Source organism: Callospermophilus lateralis, chromosome 2 (assembly GCF_048772815.1).
Source record: "Callospermophilus lateralis isolate mCalLat2 chromosome 2, mCalLat2.hap1, whole genome shotgun sequence".
NCBI classification, from domain to species: domain Eukaryota; kingdom Metazoa; phylum Chordata; class Mammalia; order Rodentia; family Sciuridae; genus Callospermophilus; species Callospermophilus lateralis.
The window spans coordinates 211107544-211125951 of NC_135306.1; the positions used below are offsets into that span (position 1 = coordinate 211107544).

Below are 18408 nucleotides of genomic sequence, written 5' to 3' on the forward strand. Positions count from 1 at the left end.
AAAAGAGTGGAAGTCCAAACAGATGTGCGGGAGACTGGGCATGCTGCCACCACCCACGGGCTTCAGCAGGCAGCACAGGAGTCAGGTGGCCAGCACCCAGGAAGCCCAGTCAGTCAGCCTGAAATGGCATGGACAAGGAAAAGGTCAAATTTAGAAACCTACGGACATGGCTAGTACATGCTGTCAATGGGAAAGCAGGAAAAGAATACAGCAGGAGAGAACGTGACCTGAGGAAACACCCTGCACACAGGAGGAAGTGACCAGGTGCCTGACTCCCAGCAGGTACATAAAGCCCTGGCTCAGGAGACACCACACCTCACTCCTCCCTCTCCACCTGCTGCTCTCACCTCCTCCACCCTCCACCTCCAGAACCATGACCTGCTGTGGCTGCTCAGGGGGCTGTGGCTCCAGCTGTGGGGGCTGTGGCTCCAGCTGCTGCAAGCCTGTGTGCTGCTGCAAGCCCGTGTGCTGCTGTGTGCCAGCCTGTTCCTGCTCCAGCTGTGGCTCCTGTGGGGGCTGCAAGGGGGGCTGTGGCTCCTGTGGGGGCTGCAAGTCCAGCTGCTGCCAGTCCAGCTGCTGCAAGCCCTGCTGCTGCCAGGAGAGTTGCTGCAAGTCCAGCTGCTGCAAGCCCTGCTGCTGCCAGGACAGCTGCTGCAAGCCCTGCTGCTGCAAGCCCTGCTGCTGCCAGTCCAGCTGCTGCAAGTCCAGCTGCTGCCAGGACAGCTGCTGCAAGTCCAGCTGCTGCAAGTCCTGCTGCTGCCAGGACAGTTGCTGCAAGTCCAGCTGCTGCAAGCCCTGCTGCTGCAAGTCCAGCTGCTGCCAGGACAGCTGCTGCAAGTCCAGCTGCTGCAAGCCCTGCTGCTGCCAATCCAGCTGCTGCAAGTCCAGCTGCTGCCAGGACAGCTGCTGCAAGTCCAGCTGCTGCGAGCCCTGCTGCTGCCAGGATTCCTGTTGCAAGTCCAGCTGCTGCAAGCCCTGCTGCTGCCAGTCCAGCTGCTGCAAGCCGTGCTGCTGCCAGTCCAGCTGCTGCAAGCCCTGCTGCTGTGCCCCTATTTGCTGTCAGTGCAAGATCTGAGGTTCTGGCTGCAGGTGGCAAGGGGCTTGAATGTGACTAGCACCTCACACCAAAGCCATTCCTCACCATTCTGAACCCCTCCTTTCAGAAGATGCGGTTCCAGTGATGTGGTTTCCAGATTCTGTAGGAGCAGGAGCCCTTTGTGCTGGCTCCTGCTACCCTGGAATCTCCAAGCTCCCTCACTTCAGGTGCAAATCATGTCCCTCCAGTGCTCCCTCAGCCAACACAGTCCCAGAGAGGAGAACTTGGCTGGGCCAAGTTTCTGAGTCAACCTGGGTCACTTTCTGAGTCCACTGCCTGTGCACATCCCAGGATCTGCACATTACCAGCCCTCATACACTGGCCCTGCTACCAGCCCTGGAACCTGCCTGCACAGCAGCCACCTGCCAAGGGGTGGACTGCAGCTGCTAACCACTCTAAGGAAACTTACTGCTAAAGAATTCATAAATCAATACAGGGGCTGGGATGGTGGCTCAGCGGTAGAGCGCTCGCCCAGCACGGGCCGGACCCGGGTGCCATCCTCAGCACCACATAAAAATAAAGGCATTGTGTTGTGTCCATCTTCACCTAGAAAATAAATGTAAAATCAATCAATCAATAAACAAACAAACACACACACACACCCTACTGGACTCCTGACTCCACAGTGCTTTAACACCAGTCCACTGGGGGAGCAAAACCATCTGGGCCTGCGCAGAGGGAGCCTCCTCGGATGGGGGTGGGTCTGGGGCACCTACTGCAACCTCAGCAGGGCCGTGGCCACCTGCCTTGCCGCCGTGGTCCAGTGCAGTCATGAAAGAGGATGGAACAACTGGTAATGGTTAGAAGGAGAGAGCCATCTCCTGTGAACCAGGTGGCATGGGGGAGGGCAGCCCAACACAGTAGGAGCACGTGCAGGGAGAGGGTCTGACCACCAGCAGGCGCCACCCCTGAGCAGCAACTGTGCAGAAAGCACTTCACAGATCTAAGGGCAGGGACTGCCCTCGGAGTAAGAGCACTTGCCTGGCATGTTCCTAGCCTGGGCTCCTCCCCAGCACAGCAAACCTTCTTGAAGACGGGAAATACAGGCTTTTGGGTTGAACCTATGATAAAACTATTTTGTTTTTTAACCAAGGATTGAGCCCAGGGACACTTAATTATGCTGCCACATCCCCAGCCCACCCCCCACCAACTTTTTTTTTTTTTTTTCATTTTTATTTTGAGGTAGGAGCTACCTAACTTGCCCAGGCTGGTCTTGCAAGACTCATTAGGAGACCCCCTGCATGGGTCCTGGATGGACTTCTGCACACTGACTGTGGGGTAACATCAGCACTAGTTAGTGTTTGCTGCTTGTGTTAAAGCGGTTTTAGGGCTGGGGCTGGGGCTCAGCGGTAGAGCACTTGCCTAGTATGTGTGAGGCACTAGGTTTGATTCTCAGCACCACATACAAATATATGAATAAGTAAAATCCCATCACAGAAAGGGTAGCTCCCTTTTTTGAGCTAGTGCAGTGTCCACAGGTCTCCACTTCCTTCCTGGGCCCTGACTGCCAGGTGCAGGTGTTCACAGCTTCAGTCTGAACCACGCCCTGGACGTGCCCAGGCACTGGAAAAGGCATTCATGTTGTTCCCCAAATGCTGGAGGGAAAGGGACCCAGCCCTGAGAAATGCCTGATACCCCGTAGGAGCTCCAAACCTGACCCCTCGCTGGGGACACCTGGGCAGAATGCCCCTTTTCTGGCCATCACCTCTAAGATGCAGACTGTGTGTGAGCTCTGCTGCAAACACCTGGCCGCCCCTTCTCAGGAGGACTTGGACCCCAGGAGTATGCCCTGGGCAGATTTGGAGGGTACTCCATCCACAGTCAGCTGGACAGGTCAAGGAAAGTCCAGGCCTGGGGGCCCCACAGGACTGAATCTCGGGGGGCCTCAGAGCATATTAATTGTCAAGGAAGGAATACGCCCTCAGGGGAGGGGCTGGCACTACAGCCACTGGGGAAGCCAGCCCCCAGAACACCTGCAGCCATTTCCTGCAGGGAAAAGGGGGACCCGTAGGAATCCTGGGATTCCAAGGGTGGTTGGACACCGGCTTTAAACAGGTGCCGATCCCTGGGCCATACTCTGCACTTCGCCACCCAGAATCAGGGCCTGTACAAGTCAGAACCCTAATGGAGCCTTAGCTGTGGTATCCCTCAGCTCATGGGCCAGTCCGCATCCCCAAAAGAAAGCCCCAGAAACACCCTCTATCTATCCATCCATCTATCCATCTGTCTGTCTGTCTATCACACATCTTATATACACTGAGGTGCCACAAGAAGTGAGTCACCTGCTCAGAGGTGGGTGGGCAAGGCACAATTCTCCTGCAGGAGGGGGAGACCCAACACACACCTGGGGGAGGGCAGTCTGCCAATCTTTACCTCTACCAAGTGCTACTCCTCGCTCCTGATAGGAAGAGGTCTGGGGTATAATCTATGGGACTAGCTGATTTTAAAGGAGAAAAGGGCACTGGAAAAGGCTACTGTTGTGACTGGATACCTGTTAGGGAATTTACAAATGGCCCCATTCTGACCACACTGTTCCCTAACTTAAGATGGCTCCAAGCTGACCTCATGGTTCTCAAAGTTAAGTTGGCTCCATCCTGAACACATGGCACTTGAGTTACAGTAAACGTGCTTGTGTTGCATGACAGGTTAAACTTTGATAGAAAGGAAAACATGTCTTCCAATTTCCCCCTTTTTATGATCCATATAAATTCTTTTCTTCAATTTTAGATAACATCTTTTGACCTTCATGTTCTTCTGTATCTACTACAGGTGGGTTATTTATTCATTTGTTTTTGGTACCAGGGATTGAACCCATGGGTTCTTAACCACTATCCCACATCCCCAGCCCTTTTTTATTTTTTATTTAGAGACAGGGTCTTCCTAATTTGCTTAGAGCCTTGCTAAGTTGCTGAGGCTGGCTTTGATCTTGTGATCCTCCTGCCTCAGCCTCCCAAGCCACTAGGATAGCAGGACAGTGCCACCTGGCCCAGCCAAGAGGATTGTTTTGATTTGAGACTGGGTTTTTTTGGTGAGAGCTGTCTCTGATATATCAGTCATTTAATAAAACCTCCCATACATGGGATGGTACAACTGACTAATTGTAGTCACTGCTCCCAATGCAACAATTAGAAGAAGAAGAATAGATGGGATTAGTTCTTTCTGTGTAATACCAGGAGCATCTAATTTTTCCACAATGCCCTTGAGAGTATCTCTGGTATATTTAATGATCCTTTGTTGATTATATAAATGTGGTTAATCCAGGTACATTTTTATTTATCATAGACACTAAGAGAATTGACTAAAAATCTGCTGCTACCTGATTCCTGGCTTTGAACCCATTAAGTATCCCTCGAGGAATTCCAATGGAATCTCTATAAATACAGCGTTCAGATGACCCTGGGGAAGAGAGACCACTCTCCTTCCTGGGGAACTGAGATTGATTTGGTCTGAGAAAGACCAGGGAGAAAGGGCTAGCCAATTTAACCAAAGGACAGGTTCCACTATAATTGGTGGGTCAGGTCTCAAGTACAGGACCTGCACAATACCACCAGACACCTGCCCGAGCTATAGCAAGTGTTGTTTGATTAGACATCTAAAAAGACCAGCTTTCATTGCATCCCGATATATTTCCCAAGAAGGTCAATGGCACCCTAGAGAGACATGAGGTGTAACTGGCTCCAAGTGAAGGAGGTCAAATGGTTTTGGGGGCTTTTGCCTTGGGCCCTTAAATACCAGAAACAACAACGATAGGATCTTGCAAGACTCAATTCCCCAAGCTGTCTTCCTGAAAGAGGGATCTCATAGAGCTCATGCCCATGGGTTTGAGGTCCAGCCAGGGGGCCATCGGCCCTCCCAAGCCTCCAGTCGCCCCGTTGAGCAGCACAGTTGCCTTTATTTCATGCATTAAAAGAACACTTAACCCCTTCCCTCCAGGCTTTTGTCTCACTATGTCCAATTTCTGCTTTAAGAGTTCCTGGTAAAACATCTACCTTCCTCACAGTACCGCTGGTAACACCATTGGTAGATTCCAGGAGGTTCTTCTGAGTATGAAACCACATTCAACCTTCCCCCACCATCACCTCATCCCCCATCACCTTTTCTTTGTTTCTCATTTTTTATTTTGAGGTAGCAGCTACCTAACTTGCCCAGGCTGGTCTTGAACTTGTGATCCTCATACCTCAGCCACCTGAGTCACTGGGATCACAGGCTTGCACCAGGGCACTCAGCTCTTCTTTTATCTCGTATAGTTAGGACCAAAAAAAGTCAAATTCACAACAGCTCAAGTGGGATGTTGGGTACCAGGGGTGGGGTGGGGGGAGTTTAAGGAGATATCAGTCCAAAGATACAAGATTTCCATGAGGAGGAAACTGGCTAAGTGGTCTATTTACCATTCAGAGTGAAGTGTTATGCTCAAATTCGGGACCCCCAAAAGACCACTGGAGACCCAAGATCGATGTAAACAGCAAAGAGGTGTTTATTGTGAGCTAGCTCCGTCCTCCGCCCACACACACAGCAACTGGTGACGCTGAGAGGCCCCGAGCCCAGGGTTTGCAGCAGTTTTATACACTCTTTGGAGAGGACAGGGACTTCACATACATCATAGCAAATCATCACACACTGTGGGAAAATCAAATAACAACTCTAAAACATGATTAGCACATTCACTGGTGGGAACAAGTTGGGTAGGGGTGATTGGTTACCACAAGAGGGGCATTTATTTGAACTGATTGGTTTAAGCCAAGAGGGATGTATATGCTGAACTACATGGTTTCCCAACATGTTACCAACCACCATAAACTACTGGGGGTCATCTGGCATCCCAGGTATTTTCCCTGTCTCATGCTGATTGGTGGCTGCTAGGGGGCTGCTATGGATCCCCACCTAGCCTGAGTCAGGGACGCCTGGCGCAGCAGATCTCTCCTGTTATTTGTAGATAAACCACTTAGCAGGGTGGGAATGTGCCTAGGAGTGCTCTGTGGGTCTTTCCAAGGACAAAGGTGATGTCCCTTCCTTGGGCTGGCTTTGCTCTGAGGTAGAGGCTGGTTTTTCATTCCCCCCACCCTTGTCTGGAAACTTGGGAACCAATCATGGTTCCCTCAGTTGGGGGCCTATTTGGGCAGGCTCTACATCTTGGTAAACAGTAATCCTCAGGGGACAGTCTTCAACTTCCCAGACTCACTCAGAATTGGCCTCCTAGATCCAACCTGACTCGATTTACCTATCTACACTGCCTATCCATTTCTGGCTTTGTTCCCCCCTAATTTTAAGAACTCTTTATTGCTGTAAGGAGAAGGGGCCATGGCTGGTTCTGGCTGCTTCAGAGCTGAAAAGGGGTGTCAAACATGAGGGGGCTCGAAGACATGGGGGGCGACATGGGGGACGTGAGTTCCCTTTTAGAAGTCAGTTCCATTTGAGGTCTGGTTGGGGAAAAACAGGTTGTCATCTGGGGATGGGTGCTTCTATGAGAGAAACAAAAACCATGAGTACTGAATAAATGTTGCAGCAGCTGGAACATGTCACTGTACAGAAGTTCCCTCTCCAGGCTTTAACATCCCCAGTTATTAGAACTGTAAACATGACATTTAACTTTTAGGGTTACAGATGTCCTTCCCCTTAAGATACAGTTTAATAATTTAATGTCATCTGATCTTGTAAAATCCTTTTACTAGTATGACCTCTGTGTCTAATAGAGAAACCTTTAATTCTGTTACTTAGGGCTGGATAATCATACTAGTAAACACCACGCCTACCTGTGTAGGTTAGGAATATCTGTAGGCCTTAAACTAAAAACTACTCTGGCAGTTCCTTTTGATAGTTATCAGGCATTCCTGCCTAAGAATCTCTTTTGCAGCCTAGAGTTTACTTATTCTTGGAAGTTACATTTAACTGTTATTATTATTTAAAATGCCCAGGAATAGCGGTGTTTTGGTTTTAACTGTCTTTGCTAAGTGTTTAAGATGAAGCAGTCAAACTGACTTTTGTTTCTATCTATTGTTAACAGTCAGCCGAGTTTCTATGGGAATCCTGGGGGAACTTACAGCAGCTTCTCAGTTCTGCTAGTGCCATTTGCACTAGGATGGGTCAAGGTCTTGCTTGACCATGTGGCTTCCCGCGGAAGCATCAGGGATGTCTCCCTTCTCTGATGACCTTCCTCTTCACAGCAAATGCACTGATTGGCTTTCTGTTCTCCAGTGGTCTCATTAACCTCCCTGATCGGGAGGTTATGTGGCCCAGAGTTGCAAAGCTCTTTAGAGATGTCCCCTGTTCCCTGGATTCAGACTGACTCAGAGGGCAAGAGCCAAATATTGGTTTTCTTGGCCCTTTTCATTTAACTTTAATTTTAAAACTTAATCTTAAACATCCAGCAAATAAATTTCAACAGCCTTATATTAAGAGTACTGGGCTTTAATGTCTATCTCTCTATCCTGTAGGTGATAACTCCTTATCTTAAATTAACCCAGGTTAGGTGTTCTTAAAGCAGTACCTCTGCAAAACATTAACAGGCAATCTTTAGACCATTTATAAGAAAACTACAAAATAAAATTAACAAGAGTAAAAACATATTTAGTTCATGCAATAGCTACCTTGAATTTTGGCAGAGTTATACATTTTAATCCCCTGTTTGAGATCCTAGTAATCTTGACAAAAACCAACTTTTAGACACAAACTTAAATGTACTGAAATCTGGCCTACTTTTTTTCATAGTTGTGAGATGGGACACAGAGCCTTATCTCAGAGTTCTTCATAAATCTTAAGTACTGTAGTTCTGAAGCTGATATTTGCTTTTTAGACATCATTTTACAAAGCCTACATAAATTGTTGCTCAAGTTCACATGAATATTAGCTAACACAATATAATATCACATCTAAAACATGAATTAAAGAAAGGCTTAAAGCTTTTAACCTTTTGTAGCAAAGTACTTTTGTGTTTTGCAATAAAACCTTTACACAGATTAGGCTCTGATTAACTTAAAAATACATTTAAATTGTATCTCAGTGTAAAAAGTAACATAGAACTTTACATATCTTATTGATAACAAGTCCAGTTATAGAACTCAAATGATATAAATAAATCTCCAACATGTTTTTCTTTTAAGCCTAAAATTACCATACAACTTTAGAACACAACTTGATATAATGCTCTTTTGAAGCTTCTACCTTACAGACTTGTATACCTGGAAGATATGAACACATTAATAGCACCACAATTACATTGATGATTTTACATTAACCAAGTTTAGCTTTTAAAGAAATAACATATTACAATATTGAAAAATAACAGTTGTTGTTTAACCATAGTTGTATAATTTTTAATTTTCTTTAAGATTACTTGCTCAAAAAAAAACTTACATATATAACCAATTTACACAGACTTTCTTTATCACTTACTTAAACCCTCTTATTAACTTAATCACATAGACTCTCTTATCCAGAAACACATTTTTCCTCTATTAAATCCATACCTAGAACCTTCTAGTTTCTCTTTTTCATCTGTTAACCTCCTTTTCTGTTCACATTTTGAAACCATACTTGTAAATTTCTGAATTTAGGCAGATTATTTCATAGACATCAACATTTTATTAGTTTTATTTTTGAACACCTAGAAAAACTTATAAGCTTAATTTTAAAGACATTTTTACTTTTATCTGTTTACCCAATTTAAATTGAACCATTTAAATCACGTGAATCAAAGATATTTGGATCCATTTTTTTAATTTTTCATGAGCGCTCCTCATATATCTGCCAATTGTCATATAATTGCATGATATATGGACATACACACATACAGACATACAACATATAACACAAGTGTGCACACATACATAATAGTAAAGGCCTTGTAGCATTTCTCAGGTGAAATCTCCATTGCAATGTTTAAAAACTCCACAGTTGATCAAAAATAGAACTGATCAGAAAACATTAACCTAAGTCTGTAGGATCAAAATCATGAGCTCAAAAAAAAAAATACAGAATTAAGAAAAAGCAAAAGTTCTAGAAAGAAATGGCTGGCCAGTTATTAGTAAATACCACACAATTTACTTTTTGGTTTAATCTAGTTTGAGTTCAGGTAAAAGACACCTTTACTTTTTTTTCCTCAGTCTCCTACTGAGCTCCAGGCTTCTTCTATTTGCATTTCAACTTAAATCCTGCCTGAGGTCTGGAAGGAGCAAGAAAAACTGGAATTCTGAGGAGAAGCCTCAGGCCTGAGGCATTTTAACCATAAGTCACAATTTTCAGGTTTAGATGTTGAAAATTACGATACAAGTTTAAGATACAATTCACAAAATTTCATACCTTTACATCTTTCTACACTAGAAAAACTTGCTCACACAAAACTGAAAATAGGATCTTGCTTGATAATATAAAAGCTACCATCAGAAGAAATCCCTTCAGGATTATTAAGCCACTTCCTTTGTTCTGAAGTTCCTAAAGTAGTATTAAGTTACATTAAATCACCTGAAAAAAAAATTCCAAAAGGGAACCACACACTACCATGTATATCCAAAATTAAGCTTTGAAAATTCCCAAGACTGTTGCTATTCAATGTCATTTCAATAAGCCAGACCAACGTCCCAATCCAACACTTTCCTTTCCTAAATCCTACACTCTGAGGGGAACAGATACCATATCATAATTTACTATCCTTGCCCAAGTCAATGCACTGGTACACCTAGTGAAATCTTCCCAGGCTACCCAGTTCAGAAATTGATGAAAAAATAAAACTAAATGATTAGGAGTTACTTGCCAACTTGGAAGTGGAGTTCTTTAATTTTCTATCCTAAGTATTTAAGTTCTCTGGCATGAATTATCTGAAATCATAAACTGAACAATTACCTAAACCCAACTTTTAACTGCAAGTTTGTGCAGTGCTTCAAAAACCCATTCAGATACCAGATTGTTACAATAAAAAAAAATCATCTTTTAGATACACATTCAGCCAAGATCATCCCCAAGAAACAATCTATAATAACTTTTAAAACAGACAGACCAGATAAGAGAAAAGTCTCCCCAGGTTTCTAACTCCCATTTAATCATGACTCCTACATCAGTGGCACCATAGATTTCCCCACGTGTGGACCAGATGTTCTCACACGGGGCAACCAGAAGTGTGAAATCAAGGGTCTCCGTGTGGCGACTTTTCTGCATTCAGCGTCCCCTTCTTTTTAAGTAAACAGAGATGGAGCAATCCTTACAGTGCAGGGAAGAAATGAGGAAGGTTCGCTGGAGCACAAGAGGCTTCGGCAGCTGCTGGGAGTCCCTCAGTCCCTCCTTTTACTTACAGGATTAGCTCCTTTGGTTAGGTCCAATCCCAGGCACTCTCCATATCTCCTAACTTTCCAGCAGTCAGCTCTCAAAAAGTTCATCCTCTGCTTGTGGTTGTTTCCCGTGCTAGGCTTCCCCAAGAAGGCAGAGCAGGGCTCCTCTAGAGTCCCATCTGGGTGCCAAAATTTGTGCCTGAAAGTTTGGTTCCTGTCCTCAAAGCCAATTAATGCCAATTTAATAATGAGGACAGGGTTTTGAGAAAAAGAAAAAGGGAGATATCAAAGTTCTTAGACCCCAGCAGGCACTTCCCTCTGCAGTGGGTGCACTGAAGCCAACTGCAGGAAGAAAAGGAAACACTGCTTCCCTAATCTCGCTTAACAAAGGGGAGTAAAGTTTATCAAAGTTCTTTAAAACACAGCTAAAAGGGGTGTAAAAGGTGAGAACAGAAAACCTGGTGGTTCTATTGACTTTTGGTCCCTTACAGGAGAAGCATACTAGGGACAATTTAGGCTAAAATTTAGCTAAAGTAACCTCCACACATCTAAGGCAGATTGGAACTTGGGACTCTGCATCTGTCCAAAGTGAAACAATGCCATCACACTTAACAGAGACACGGACAAAGACACACAGAGACAGAGATTCCCTCTTCAGATTGTCAAAAAAACAAAAGTGGGTGCTGGCCCCAAGCCAACTGGGGCCTTCCCTTCAGACAAACTGATTGGGGGAGCATCCCCCTCAGATTGGGTCAGACGACCCCAGACTGGGAGATTAGTTCTCTTGCCAGGGTGTTGGGGTGGAGACGGACAGGACAATAGAAACAAACACACATAACACATAATTCTCAGCGCGGCCACAGAATTTGCAGCGCGTTGTGGATTACTACCCAGAAACTAAAGGCTCAGGCAGACTGCAGATCCGTCAGCTACAAAATACTTTACCAAATACTTCACAAAATACTTTACTACAGGCAATCCACTCAGAACTCAGAAAGGGGCTGGGGATGTCTCCCACAAACCCTGTTAGCTGCCCTTCGGTGCGTCCACCTGGACCTTTTGCCAAACACACAACACAGAACCAGAACCTGAATGCAACCAAAGTACAGAATCTTACAGATCAGCAATGCCTTTACTTACCAGGGGGTTTTTATCACCTCTCGATCAGGGTGTCTGGATAGGCTTATTAAGGGGATCCCGGATGAGCCCCCATATGTTATGCTCAAATTCAGGACACCAAAAGACCACTAGAGACCCAAAATCGATGTAAACAGCAAAGAGGTTTTTATTGCGAGCTAGCTCCGTCCTCCGCCCACACACACAGCAACTGGTGACGCTGAGAGCCCCGAGCCCAGGGTTTGCAGCAGTTTTATACATTCTTTGGAGAGGACAGGGACTTCACATACATCATAGCAAACCATCACACGCTGCGGGAAAATCAAATAACAACTCTAAAACATGATTAGCACATTCACTGGCGGGAACAAGTTGGGTAGGGGTGATTGGTCAGTACAAAAGGGGTATTCATTTGAACTGATTGGTTTAAGCCAAGAGGGAGGTACATGCTGAACTACATGGTTTCCCAACATGTTATCAACCACCATAAACTACTGGGGGTCATCTGTCATCCCAGGTATTTCCCTGTCTCATGCTGATTGGTGGCTGCTAGGGGGCTGCTATGGGTCCCCACCTAGCCTGAGTCAGGGACGCCTGGCGCAGCAGGTCTCTCCTGTTATTTGTAGATAAACCACTTAGCAGGGTGGGAATGTGCCTAGGAGTGCTCTGTGGGTCTTTCCCAGGACAAAGGTGATGTCCCTTCCTTGGGCAGGCTTTGCTCTGAGGTAGAGGCTGGTTTTTTAGAAGATGATTGGTACAATGTATCCTATGCTTGAAAATTACTGAGTCACTTCCCAGGGTTCTCACCAGGGAACTCAAAGTGAATAACCCATCCATTCAATGGCTCAAGTCCTAGGGACCTACTCAGAAGCAGGTACACCAAGCACCCTGCACACCAAGTCCTGGTCCATCCCCAGCTACACTCACACACACACACACACACACACACACACACACACTCTTACCTAAGGAGCTCAACTTGGCCACTCCACAGTGCATACATCTATCAGAACATCATGTTATCCATCACAAATGTGTCATTGTCATATGTCAATACAAGGGACTGAAGCATGAATCAAAGAATTAAAAGGCACATCTCACAAGAAGAATACAGGAGGACTGAGCAGGATGAAATGAGAGGAAATTCCAGGCAATCATTCTGACATGGCACCTGCGGCATCAGTTGGGATTGTACCAGTAGTAAAACTCCTAAGGAGGGAGAAACCTGAAACAGAGCACCAAGCAGCTGAGCTGTGCGCTAATCCCGTCCATGTGTAATGGCGACTCCTCGACACCATGGGGATGTGTAAGTGGGCATCGGTGAGCTGAGGTCAAACACCACACAGCCAGAGGCATGTCCCACAGGGTCTGCCTGGACAGGAGACTCACAGGTGGCCAGCACAGGGCACGTGAGGAGAAACGCTGGACAGAAAGAAGCGGGTGTCTCAGCCTTTAAATGAACACTGGAAAGGTTCCCAGATCTGACCCAAAAGCCTAAAATTTGGGGTGGCCATACCTGAGCTAAAAGAAACTTTCAGAACCGCCCCTGCCAGGAGGGGGGGCACGTGAAGCAGCCCCAGTAGAGCGAGAACTTATAAAATTGTCATCCCATCAAGAAGGAATCCAAGAGTCTGTGTCCACAGTCCAGCAGGAAACCCCATGAGGGCCCAGGGTTCAGGCCAATGAATAAAGTCATGTTATTTTCTAGGTGAGAGCCTGCTGATGTCATTAGGCCACCTCTTCCAGTTTCGAATTTGTTGTGAGGTCTGTTATCCTAAGGACCAACTGCAGTAGATACACCCCTCTCTTGAGATTGAAGGTCATCTTGAAGTCAGAGGGGTCAGCAGGGGCTGTGGAGAAGCAGAGTCTGGTTACACAGAGCTCAGCTCAGAGCCACCTCCGCACAGCGCCCCCCCCCCACCTGCTGCCCTCCTGATAAACCCACACGGAGCAGCACCTGGGCCTTGGGAAGGTCTGCAGGGAAGGGTGCGGGGATGGCCTGCCACCTAGGGCGCTGGAAACAGACCCTGGCCCCCTGCGGGATAAACCACACTCTCAGATGTCCTCCAAGTGCAGGTTCACAGCGGTTTCCTTCCTGTGAAAACAGCCTGGATCTGGGTGAGTGTAGAAAGGCAGCCTGGAGCATCCAGCAGGGGAGCCCTGGGCAGGAGGCAGAGCAGCAGCCTGCAGTGGGGAGGGGGAAGGCCCGGCTCAGGAGCATGCCTGCACCCTGTGCGCACAAACACCTGAACTACCACAAGGGCCAAGGAACCCACCTTGACAGAGGCCACCAGCAGAGCCACCTAGAGGGCTCACAGTGGCCCCAGCAAACTTCCAGAAGCCCAGGTGACCGGCCGCCTGCTGTGGGGGGTCCACATCCTGCCCAGGAGGGGGCTCCACAGGTACAGACACCTGTGCAGATCCCCAAACCCTGCACTTCCCACAGGGAGTCAGTCTCCTGTATGCCCATCATACCTCAGAGCTGATGAAGGGAAGACAGTAGGGAGGGCGATGATGAGAGATAATGCATAAAAGATAGATTAATAGATGACAGTGATTGATAGGGAGGGAGGGAGGGAGGGAGGGAGGGAGGGAGGCAGGCTTAGGAATGTAGCCCACATTGTAGGCCCTAGGCTCCATTCCCAGCACAGCAAAACAAATACGTGCATCCCTAAGGAGACAGTGAGAAGATCCAAATCACAAAAATAAATAGAAAGTCAATGCAGTGACCAATTGGGTAAATTTAAATGAGTATTGGTTAAATCGCAAAATAATGTCTTGTAGGTTTTAATGATAATACAGATGACTAAAAACCTTAAAACACAACTTTGAAATCCTGTTGGACGAAGGGTAAACAGACATCAAGTTCCGTGCTCCCTGAACTGCACATTTCTCTGGCAGAAAGATGTGCTTTACTAGAAGGTCCCATGTACTGGTTTTGGCCCTGGGGGCCTAACATCTGTGGGAGCCATTAATCCTCCCACTATAGACCATCTGGTGGCCCCCAAATACCCACACATTTGTCCCACAAGCAGAATACACTCACTCCACCAAAGTTCCCCTGAGGTCTTCCCCCACTACAGCGTTAACACAAGTCCTCCAACTCCCAGAAACAGAATCCATTAGAAAGACCCAATTTCATCTAAATAAGGTGTGGTGGGTCTCAGGACATGACCCCTCACAAAAGTCCTCTGCATGTTGGGCTTGGGGAACTACCACACAAATCACAAATCACAGGCGAGTCAGGCATGAGACAAGGCTCACAGAAACCGCTCTTCCAGCAGGGAACAGAAGGGCTTTCCCAGACTAAGAAACCACGGAACCCAGCAGAGCTCCCTCTGGGATTGAGCTGCAGGTGCCCCTGTGGCCTGCATCCCAGGCGCTGTCTTCACTACCTGCCGCACTCTGGACCTGCCTCTCTGCCCACTAAGCCCCTCTCTTTTCTTGATGGTGCCAACTGCTGCCCCCAGATCACTTGGTCACCCTGTCCACTGTAGAATTTTGGATGTCCAACAGCGTTTCTTCATTCTGGCTGTCTCCATCCCTTTTGTCCCAACTTGGCAGAGATTTTGCTGATAGAACTCTCAAAAGCCACGTGGGTCTTCCATGGTATGGAGGGACCTCACCCCAGACAAGAACCCCCAGATTGCTCCTGGGCCATACCATGCCCCTCCTGCTTCTGGGACATGGTTGTGTGGGTTCAGGAGACGCTGGACTAATCTCCTCAGCAACATGGTTGGCCAGACACACAGGTCTGGCCAGAGCTTTCCCAGCTATTAAAATCCCCATCCAAGTCTCTGCAGTCTAGACGGACTGAGACTCTCCAAGATAATCAGGTGCTGGCTCCTGGACTGGGCAGTTCTTTCCCGTAGCATCCCGCTGCTCTCACATCACAAGGACCAAGAAAACACCAGGGTGTGCCCTCGGTTAGAGGTCTCCTCGGTCAGTTGTCCAACCCATCACAGTTCTGCCTCCTGCACACCCTGCAACCTGACTGACTAAGCTGAGTGTCCTGCAAGCAGGTGACCAGGACAGCCTTGCCTGTCGTCTCCAGTAGCTGCTCCCCGTTTCCTGCTGAGTCCTCCCCTACGGCACCTCGAACCTCCATATGTCTGCCCAAAGCTTGTTCCATACAACCCAGGCTTTCTCTAGCTTGCACCTCAAAATCCCTGCAGCCCCTACCCAGCACCCAATCTCCAAACCACGCCCACATTTCTAGATCCTCCTCACAGCCAAGCTCCAAATACCAAAGCCAGCACCATCTCCTGTGGCTGCAGCTTCCCATCACAGAAACCACACATGCCACTCTGTGCCACAAGTCCCACCTGGGTCTCAGAAGCAGAATGAGCTCAGCCCGCTCCCCCTGCAGGCCCCGGGGAGGACCACTTGTGCGTGTGCGGCTGCTGGAGGGGATGGGGAATCAGCAACCCCTTGGTGAGGGATCAAGTCTCTCTGATCTTGGCATCTCCCATTCATCTCTCTCTTCTCTTTGCAGCAAATCTCCCTCTGTCTCCCCAAAAGGACACATTGAGTGTCCATCTGTACTATACGAGATAAGGTCCCCAATCATATCTGCAGGGATTCTCCCAATAAGAGCATTCCCAGGTCACATGGACTAGGACATCTTATCCTTGGTAAGGACAGGATCATCCTAATGTAGCACGTGAACCCCAAATAGAAAAGAGTGGAAGTCCAAACAGATGTGCGGGAGACTGGGCATGCTGCCACCACCCACGGGCTTCAGCAGGCAGCACAGGAGTCAGGTGGCCAGCACCCAGGAAGCCCAGTCAGTCAGCCTGAAATGGCATGGACAAGGAAAAGGCCAAATTTAGAAACCTACGGACATGGCTAGTACATGCTGTCAATGGGAAAGCAGGAAAAGAATACAGCAGGAGAGAACGTGACCTGAGGAAACACCCTGCACACAGGAGGAAGTGACCAGGTGCCTGACTCCCAGCAGGTACATAAAGCCCTGGCTCAGGAGACACCACACCTCACTCCTCCCTCTCCACCTGCTGCTCTCACCTCCTCCACCCTCCACCTCCAGAACCATGACCTGCTGTGGCTGCTCAGGAGGCTGTGGCTCCAGCTGTGGGGGCTGTGGCTCCAGCTGCTGCAAGCCCATGTGCTGCTGCAAGCCCGTGTGCTGCTGTGTGCCAGCCTGTTCCTGCTCCAGCTGTGGCTCCTGTGGGGGCTGCAAGGGGGGCTGTGGCTCCTGTGGGGGCTGCAAGTCCAGCTGCTGTCAGTCCAGCTGCTGCAAACCCTGCTGCTGCCAAGATAGCTGCTGCAAGAGCAGCTGCTGCAAGCCCTGCTGCTGCAAGCCCTGCTGCTGCCAGTCCAGCTGCTGCAAGCCCTGCTGCTGCCAGTCCAGCTGCTGCAAGCCCTGCTGCTGCAAGCCCTGCTGCTGCCAGTCCAGCTGCTGCAAGTCCAGCTGCTGCCAGGACAGTTGCTGCAAGTCCAGCTGCTGCAAGCCCTGCTGCTGCAAGTCCAGCTGCTGCCAGGACAGCTGCTGCCAGCCCTGCTGCTGCAAGCCCTGCTGCTGCCAGTCCAGCTGCTGCCAGGACAGTTGCTGCAAGCCCTGCTGCTGCAAGTCCAGCTGCTGCCAGTCCAGCTGCTGCAAGTCCAGCTGCTGCGAGCCCTGCTGCTGCCAGGATTCCTGTTGCAAGTCCAGCTGCTGCAAGCCCTGCTGCTGCCAGTCCAGCTGCTGCAAGCCGTGCTGCTGCCAGTCCAGCTGCTGCAAGCCCTGCTGCTGTGCCCCTATTTGCTGTCAGTGCAAGATCTGAGGTTCTGGCTGCAGGTGGCAAGGGGCTTGAATGTGACTAGCACCTCACACCAAAGCCATTCCTCACCATTCTGAACCCCTCCTTTCAGAAGATGCGGTTCCAGTGATGTGGGTTTCCAGATTCTGTAGGAGCAGGAGCCCTTTGTGCTGGCTCCTGCTACCCTGGGATCTCCAAGCTCACTCACTTCAGGTGCAAATCATGTCCCTCCAGTGCTCCCTCAGCCAACACAGTCCCAGAGAGGAGAACTTGGCTGGGCCAAGTTTCTGAGTCAACCTGGGTCACTTTCTGAGTCCACTGCCTGTGCACATCCCAGGATCTGCACATTACCAGCCCTCATACACTGGCCCTGCTACCAGCCCTGGAACCTGCCTGCACAGCAGCCACCTGCCAAGGGGTGGACTGCAGCTGCTAACCACTCTAAGGAAACTTACTGCTAAAGAATTCATAAATCAATACAGGGGCTGGGATGATGGCTCAGCGGTAGAGCGCTCGCCCAGCACGGGCCGGACCCGGGTGCCATCCTCAGCACCACATAAAAATAAAGGCATTGTGTTGTGTCCATCTTCACCTAGAAAATAAATGTTAAATCAATCAATCAATAAACAAACACACACACACACCCTACTGGACTCCTGACTCCACAGTGCTTTAACACCAGTCCATTGGGGGAGCAAAACCATCTGGGCCTGCGCAGAGGGAGCCTCCTCCGATGGGGGTGGGTCTGGGGCACTTACTGCAACCTCAGCAGGCCGTGGCCACCTGCCTTGCCGCCGTGGTTCAGTGCAGTCATGAAAGAGGATGGAACAACTGGTAATGGTTAGAAGGAGAGAGCCATCTCCTGTGAACCAGGTGGCATGGGGGAGGGCAGCCCAACACAGTAGGAGCACGTGCAGGGAGAGGGTCTGACCACCAGCAGGCGCCACCCCTGAGCAGCAACTGTGCAGAAAGCACTTCACAGATCTAAGGGCAGGGACTGCCCTCGGAGTAAGAGCACTTGCCTGGCATGTGCCTAGCCTGGGCTCCTCCCCAGCACAGCAAACCTTCTTGCAAACTGGGGAAATACAGGCTTTTGGGTTGAACCTATGGTAAAACTATTTTTTTTCTTAAGCACGGATTGAGGCCAGGGACACTTAATTATGAAGCCATGTCCCCCGTC

At 48.6% G+C, this 18408-nt stretch overlaps 2 protein-coding genes across 2 annotated transcripts; both read left to right on the forward strand.

The window, feature by feature from the left end:
• Positions 1 to 373: 373 nt before the first annotated feature.
• LOC143641404 (uncharacterized) lies at positions 374 to 1075 on the forward strand. The gene has a single exon (XM_077108731.1). The coding sequence runs from the start codon at positions 374 to 376 to the stop codon at positions 1073 to 1075; it is 702 nt and encodes a 233-aa protein (XP_076964846.1).
• Positions 1076 to 16520: 15445 nt separating this feature from the next.
• LOC143392036 (uncharacterized) lies at positions 16521 to 17252 on the forward strand. Its single transcript, XM_077108732.1, has 2 exons — positions 16521 to 16954; positions 17021 to 17252. Exons 1-2 carry the CDS (start codon positions 16521 to 16523, stop codon positions 17250 to 17252), a joined length of 666 nt encoding a protein of 221 aa, XP_076964847.1.
• The last annotated feature ends 1156 nt before the right edge of the window (positions 17253 to 18408 follow it).